This window comes from Mastomys coucha, unplaced genomic scaffold, assembly GCF_008632895.1.
Source record: "Mastomys coucha isolate ucsf_1 unplaced genomic scaffold, UCSF_Mcou_1 pScaffold22, whole genome shotgun sequence".
Taxonomy (NCBI): Eukaryota; Metazoa; Chordata; class Mammalia; order Rodentia; family Muridae; genus Mastomys; species Mastomys coucha.
This window is the reverse complement of record NW_022196905.1, coordinates 249,957,604-249,965,185: the sequence shown is the minus strand read 5'-3', so window position 1 is coordinate 249,965,185 and position 7,582 is coordinate 249,957,604. Positions and strand designations below refer to the sequence as shown.

At 44.8% G+C, this 7,582-nt stretch overlaps 1 protein-coding gene across 3 annotated transcripts in view; it reads right to left on the bottom strand.

The window, feature by feature from the left end:
* Window positions 1-891: 891 nt before the first annotated feature.
* Window positions 892-7,582, bottom strand: part of Zfp1 (ZFP1 zinc finger protein) — a 35,329-nt gene continuing 28,638 nt past the window's right edge. For 2 of the 3 annotated variants that reach the window (XM_031341470.1, XM_031341472.1), the window contains exon 4: window positions 892-4,187. In XM_031341470.1, coding sequence (XP_031197330.1) covers window positions 3,118-4,187 — 1,070 coding nt within the window. In that variant the 3' untranslated portion in view covers window positions 892-3,117. The remainder of the gene's footprint in view (window positions 4,188-7,582) is intronic. The other variant, XM_031341471.1, reaches the window with a different exon arrangement.

Here is a 7,582-nt window from a genome sequence, read left to right as displayed (position 1 = left end):
GGGGTGTTCTGGGAAATGGATGCTATCTTCATTTGTGGAGATGAAACTGATTCACTCCAGAGCCAACCACTTAGTTTGGTCATGCTGACTCAACTCAAGGGACCCACTTACAAAGGGAAATTGGTCTTGAACTGCCCCTGAGGAAGGGTAGGGCTGGACATCCTGGAAAAAAAAAATGAAGGCCTCTTTCTTTCTTTCCTTCCTTAAGACAGAGGTTTTGTGTAGCCTCGGCTGTCCTGGAACTTGCTCTGTACACCAGGCTGGTATCGGGGACCTCAGAGATCTGCCTCTGCCTCCCCAAGCGCTGGGATTAAAGGCTTGTGCTACCACCTCCTGGCTTCTTGTCTCCTCCACACCCTAACCCCAGCTGAGGACAGAACCCAGGCCTATCACTGAGCTAAATCCCCAACCTGTAGAACCCTTCTCAGGAGGTCTCTCAGAACAGGGACTGGCTAGGAAAGAGTTATGCACAAAGTTATGCTTTAGACACAGGAGCTGCATCCTGCTCTGAAGGACAGTTGAAAAGACAGGTGGGGGAACGGGGAGGAGGGAAGAGCATCCTTACCATGAATGCAGCTTTGCCTCCCGCTGCTTTGGCCAGCCATACTCTGTATGGAGAGTGAGAGGCTTTCAGAAGGGGCGAGGTCCTCAACCTTACTCTGGTCTTTATGTGTCACCAACATGTAAGCAGGAAGTATGGCTCTCTACAAGGTTCCAAAGGAACACTTCAGATTGTACCTTGGTGGACAATGGTCTAGACTCACAGCGTAAAGGACTTCCAGTGGCAGTAGATTATAATAAAAATCTTATACTCTTAGGAGACTGGTACTTTTTCTGGACCTTGAGTTAGTAATACACCTTGGGGTCACTTAAGAATGAAGACTGGTATCCTCCTGTGTACTCAGCCTGTTTAATGTGCCTTTGAGAGAACAAGGTTGCAGTCCAACATTATTGGCTTTGGACTTCTGCTTACATCCCCTTTACAACCTGTAATCTTTTTTTTTTTTTTAAGATTTATTTATTTTATGTATATGAGTACACACTGTAGCTGTACAGATAGTTGTGAGCCTTCATCTGGTTGTTGGGAATTGACATTTTAGGACCTCTACTCGCTCCAGTCAGCCCGCTTGCTCCTTGCTCTGGTAGACCTCTGGCAGACGCCGCTCACTCTGGTTAGCCACGCTTGCTTAGTCCCTGCTCGCTCCGGCCCAAAGATTGATTTATTATAATAAATAAGTACACTGTAGCTGTCTTCAGACACACCAGAAGAGGGCAGCAGATATCATTACAGGTGGTTGTTAGCTACCATGTGGTTGCTGGGATTTGAACTCAGGACCTTCGGAAGAGCAGTCAGTGCTCTTACCGGCTGAACCATCTCTCTAGCCCTACAACCTGTAATCTTAAATTATGTATTTCATGCCCATGACCCTAGTAATGATTTGTCAAAAGCAACAAAACAGAGGTTGAAAGCAATCCTGTAGACTGGACATCCACCATAAGTATCACACACATACAGTGACTGCCTCATGAACAGTGATGTCAGGGTTAGTTGGAGTCAGTGACTTGATCTCTTGCTAACCCTCATTCCTTCCCATGTGATGCTTTCTGTGATGTCCATAAATACAGAGAAAAACCATTTGTAAGGGACACACATGGACAGACACGGCTACAGGGACAGATTCAGTCCCTACAACAGCCAGGGGAGGATGGAAGACAAAGGACGTGAAGTAGAGGATGCAAATCTGGACTTGCTCTTGGTTAAATGATAGCTCATCACCTATAGGCAGATAAGGCCTTGGAGGCACAGCAGCCTCTGAGGGTGAAAGGCTGGAAACTATGGTCTTCCAAGGCTGCACTGTATTCTGTCTGGGCCACCAAATGTGCCAGGACTGATGAGTCAGAGGCGCAAGGTTCAAAGATCAATACAGATATAAAGGGTGTCATAAAGGAAACATGCTGGGACTTGGGGTATGGCTTTGTGAGGTGCTAGCCTTGAAAGCAGAAGGGGCAAGCTTGACGGCCAGGACCCATATAAAAAGCTGGGCTCCTTATGACTCCAGAGCCGGGGCAGGGGAGACAGGTACTCAAACATACCGATGCAGGTCTCCGGATCTTTATTTGAAAAAAACCAAACTGTCATATGCTCATATTATCTGATCTGGGAGTTCGCTCCTACACACTACACTTTTCAGTGAACGTGTCACTCATTTTTAAATGGTAAATTTTTCTAAACCAAACTGTGCTATAACTCGGTTAATATAAAGTCTTAGTAGTGGCACTTTTTTTTTTTAAATCTTCATTTAAAAGGGTCTTACTATGTAGACCAGACTTAGATTTGCCTGCCTCTGCCTCCCATGTACTGGGACTAAGGGTGTGCACCACTATATGGAAACCACTGAAGTCTAATTTATTGTTGTGGTTTGAATGAGAATGGCCCTTATACGTTCAAGTTTGAATACTTGGTCTCCAGTTGGTAGAACTGTTTTGTAAGGATTAGGTATATCACTGGAGGAGGGCTTTGAACTTCCAAAAACCCACACCACACCTGATCAGTGGTTTTAAAAAAAGAAAGAAGAATCTTGCCTAGCACAGGTAAGACCCTAGATTTGATCCCCAGAAGCCTAAAAAGCCAAAAAAGCTCATGGAAACAGAGCTGGGTATGTATATTTACAATTAGATCTGAATATATATATATATATATATATACTGAAGTAATACATATATTTAGATATGTACTCTTTAGCTGGATATTATAACTTTCAGTATAATCTTTTTAAAAAAATTATTTATTTTATGTATATGAGTACACTGTCTCTCTCTTCAGACATACCAAAAGGTGGCATTGGATCTCATTACAGATGGTTGTGAGCCACCATGTGGTTTTTGGGAACTGAAGTCAGGACCTCTGGAAGAGCAGTCAGTGCTCTTAACCGCTGAGCCATTTCTCCAGCCTCAGTATAATATTCTTAGGTATCATTTTTTTCTAAAGTTTTTGAGATAGATTACATCTCAATAGAATTTCCCAGGTTCCTTCAATATCTTCATGAGGGCTTCCCCCTCACTGTAAGAATTCTGGCCTGACAGGTTTTCTGCAGCAGTCTGCTTGTAGCCTCAGGACTACCCCATGTGAACCCTCTGGTGGACACTGAGTCTAGACTTCCTGCTGAAGGCCTTCCCACACTCCGCACACTCGTAGGGTTTCTCTCCTGTATGGATTCTCAAGTGTAACCTAAGAGTCGACCTCTGGCTGAATGTCTTGCCACATTCTGTGCATTCATAGGGCTTCTCCCCAGTGTGAGTTCTCCTGTGGATGATGAGCTGTGAGTTCTGGATGAATGACTTCCCACACTCACTGCACTCATAGCGTTTCTCCCCTGTATGAATTTTCTGATGTATGATGAGGTTTGATTTCTTAAAGAAGGTTTTTGCGCATTCGTTACACTCATAGGGCCGCTCTCCTGTATGAATTCTCTGGTGTGTGGTGAGTTCAAACTTCTGAGCAAACGTCTTTCCACATTCATTGCATCCATAGGGCTTCTTCTCCATATGTGCTCTTTGGTGCACGATAAGGTTTGACTGGTGGGTAAATGCTTTTCCACACTCAGGACATTCAAAAGGTTTCTCTCCAGTATGAATTCTCTGATGTTTGATGAGGTTGGCCTTATGGGAGAAGGTTTTCTGGCACACATTACAATCATAGGGCTTTTCTCCTGTGTGGATCCTCTTGTGACTAACGAGCAGGGACTTGAAGGAGAAGGTCTTGTCACAGTAATTACAGACAAAAGGTTGAACCAAGCTCTTAATTTTCTGATGTTTAAAGATGGCATCCTTATGGCAGAGAGCCCTTCCATTTCCATTATATTCTGAGTATTCCAGTCCAGCATGGGGTTTCTCTTGCTTCAGGTACAGAAGTGGATCCCCAAATCCACCACACCCGTCTCCTTTCCTTCTTACACAGCTTCTACTGCTAAGTAAGTCTGAATTGTACTTCAAAGTTTTTTCATATAAGTCGTATTTGTAGGGAACTTGTCTTAGTGAAACAAAGTCTGTGTTTAGATTGAATGTCTTTCCAAAGAGACTGCCTCTTTCTTCAGTTGCTGGTTGGTTCTTGAGGGTTGCAAGTGACCTTGCTTGTTTCTGCGGGTCTCTGGGGTCCTTCTCCACCTGGTAATCAGACTTCCACACTTCTAGGACAAAGCACAATGAAAGGCTCTTAAATCTTTCTCTATCAGAGTGGGAAATCCCCACAAGGGCTCTCACCGCTCCCACCACAAAAATCCCCACTGCAAGCCTTTCTCATCTCTTAAGCTATACTGTGTATGTGTGTCTGTGTGTGTATGTGTCTGTGTGTCTGTGTGTCTGTGTGTGTGTGTATGTGTTTCCTGACAACAGAATGACCTTAAAGTGGGCAGAAAAAAGCTGGGTAGTGGTGACACATAACTTTAATCTCAGGAGGCAGAGGCAGGTGGATCTCTCTGAGTTCAAGGTCAGCTTGGTCTTCACATCAAATTCCAGAACAGTCAGGGCTTCACAATGAAACCCTGCCTGGAAAAAAAACTAACCAATGAAACAAACTGGACAGAAAACAACAAAAAACAAAGGTGAAAGCTGGGATATTGTGGCTCATGCCTATAATCCTAACACTCAGGACGCCTGAGTTTAAGCCCAGTCTGGACTACACAGAGAGATCCTGTCTCAGCAACTTTCTTCATTCCTGTGGTCACCATCAAAAATAAAGGGGAGTGAAAGATGACGTAGGAAAGCTAGCAGTTCAGGGATGAAGATTTCCCAGTACTCTCAAGGACAACAAACAGCTAGCCTAGAAACCAAGAAACTATGCAGGTGATACCGAGTGAGCAGGCCTGGGGAGAACAGTGGATAGAGACTGACACTTGATCCTATTTGACCGTGACCTTGGTGTCAGTCTTCTCTGTGCATCTGCAGTATTCTTCTCCTCTTTGAGACTGGGTTTCATTATGCAGACCAGGCTGGCCTAAAACTCTCAGCAATCCTCTTTATTGCAGACATTTGTTTTAACAACTGGCCCCCAAATAAATTTTTTTCAATATATGTGGGTGTTCTGTTTGTATATATGTATGGCCGTGCACCACATGTGTCCCTAATATTCACAGAGGCTGGGAAGAAGGTGCCAGATTCCCTGGAACTGAAGTTACAGATGGCTGTAACCATGACATGGGTGCTGGAAAATGAACCCAGGTCCTCTAGAAGAGCAGCAAGTAAGTACTCTTTCTTTTTCTTCAAGACAAGATTTCTCTATAGCTTTGGCTGTCTTGGAACTCACTCCGTAGACCATGAAAGCCTCAAACTCAGAGATATGCCTGCCTATGAGAGTAAAGGCACACGCCACCACTTCCCTGCTGCAAGTAAGTACACTTAACCACTGAGCCACCTCGCCAGTTCTGACTTTTTAAAAAAAGATTTATTTATTTTATGTATATGAGTACACACTGTAGCTGTACAGATAGTTGTGAGTCTTCTTCTGGTTGTTAGGAATTGGATTTAGGACCTCTGTTTGCTCCAGTCAGCAGCCCCACTTGCTCCGGCCCAAAGATTGATTGATTGATTTTATTTTATTTTTTATTATTTTTTGTTTTTGTTTTTGTTTTTTTCGAGACAGGGTTTCTCTGTTGTAGCCTTGGCTGTCCTGGAACTTACTTTGTAGACCAGGCTGGCCTCGAACTTAGAAATCCACCTGCCTCTGCCTCCCAAGTGCTGGGATTAAAGGCATGAGCCACCACTGCCTGGCTTCTTTATTATTATAAATAAGTACACTGTAGCTGTCTTCACACACACCAGAAGAGGGCATCAGATCTCATTACAGGTGGTTGTGAGCCACCATGTGGTTGCTGGGAATTGAACTCAGGACCTTTGGAAAAGCAGTCGGTACTCTTAACCACTGAGCCATCTCATCAGCCCCTAGTTCTGACTTTTAAATCTTTTTGATACAGGGTCTGCTAAGAAATCCAGTCTAGGGCTTCGTGTATGCTAGGCAAGCAAGCATTCTACCAACTGGACTACACCTCTTACATCAAAATAGCTTAAAACAATAATGGGCAGGCATCACGGTCCACACCTGTAATCCCTGCACAGCTTTAATCCAGGCAGGTGGATCTCTACAAGTTTGAGGTCTATACAGTGAGTCCAGGCCAGTCAGGGATACACAACCAGACCCTATCTCCAAAAAGAAACAAAACATATGGGGAGGGAGTAGAGATCAGAGGGCTCTACAGAGTCAGCGCTCTCTTTGACTTTTCCATGGGTTCTGGGGATCAACTCAAGTCATGATGCTTTTATAGCAAGGGCCTTTTCTCCACTGGGCCATCTCACCAGCCACCAAATAACTCAAAACCTTTCCTTTTCTCATGTGGTGCTCCAAGTCTTTGGAGACACCTCTCAAATAGACAGCAAGATCTTTGAGTTAGCTAGGCAGGGTGGCACACACCTTTAATTCCAGGACTTGGGAAACAGAGGCAGGCAGATCTTCTGTGAGTTTGAGGGTAGCCTGGTCTACAGAGTGAGTTCCAGTCATCACTAAGTAGAGAGACTCTGTCTCACACACCACCAACAAAGATCGCAGAGTTCACTGTACTGAAAATGGAAAGTCCCTGTCCTTTGATGCAATCATATCCTGGGTTCTTAGCTTTTCTCACACTAAGGGTGCTGAGCGTGGATGTGTTTTCATCTCCTGCTATGACGCTACTTTACCTGAACAGATCTAAAGAGTCCATGCTCTGCCTTGGTCGAGACCTTTAAAAGCCTTGATGTATTAATAGCTACTCCTTAGGATACTGCTGCTGTCTAAAACCATGTCATTCCCCCCCCCCCCACCGACAGGGTTTCTCTGTGTAGCCCTGGCTATCCTGGAACTCACTCTGTAGACCAGGCTGGCCTCAAACTCAGAAATCCCCCTGCCTCTGCCTCCCAAGTGCTGGGATCAAAGGCGTGCGCCACCACCGCCCAGCAACCATGTCATTCTTGTACTGAAAAATCTGTGCCCATTCCCATGGGTTAAATACAAGGTCATTATTCTGGTAAATGGGGAACATAATGCTAACTCCCAGGACTAATGTGTTAGGCAAGCACTGATAAATATGGAGAGATGAATACTTGGAAGTGTGCCAGGGATCAGAAGTACAGGTCATCCTGAGTTCTTAGTCATCTCTAAAGGTTTTTGGAATTGAAAAACAGCTCCAGGGCTGGCGAGATGGCTCAGTGGGTAAGAGCACTGACTGCTCTTCCGAAGGTCCTGAGTTCGGATCTCAGCCACCACACGGTGGCTCGCAACCACCTGTAATGAGATCAGACGCCCTCTTCTGGTGCATCTGAAGACAGCTGCAGTAAATTATGCCTGAGCGAGCGGGGCATCTAAACAGCTACAGTGTACTCATACACATAAAATAAATAAAAAATAAATCTTTTTAAAAGAAAAGAAAAGAAAAGAAAAACAGTTCCGCCGGGCGTGGTGGCACACGCCTTTAATTTCAGCACTTGGAAGGCAGAGGCAGGCGGATTTCTGAGTTTGAGGCCAGCCTGGTCTACAGAGTGTGTTCCAGGACAGCCA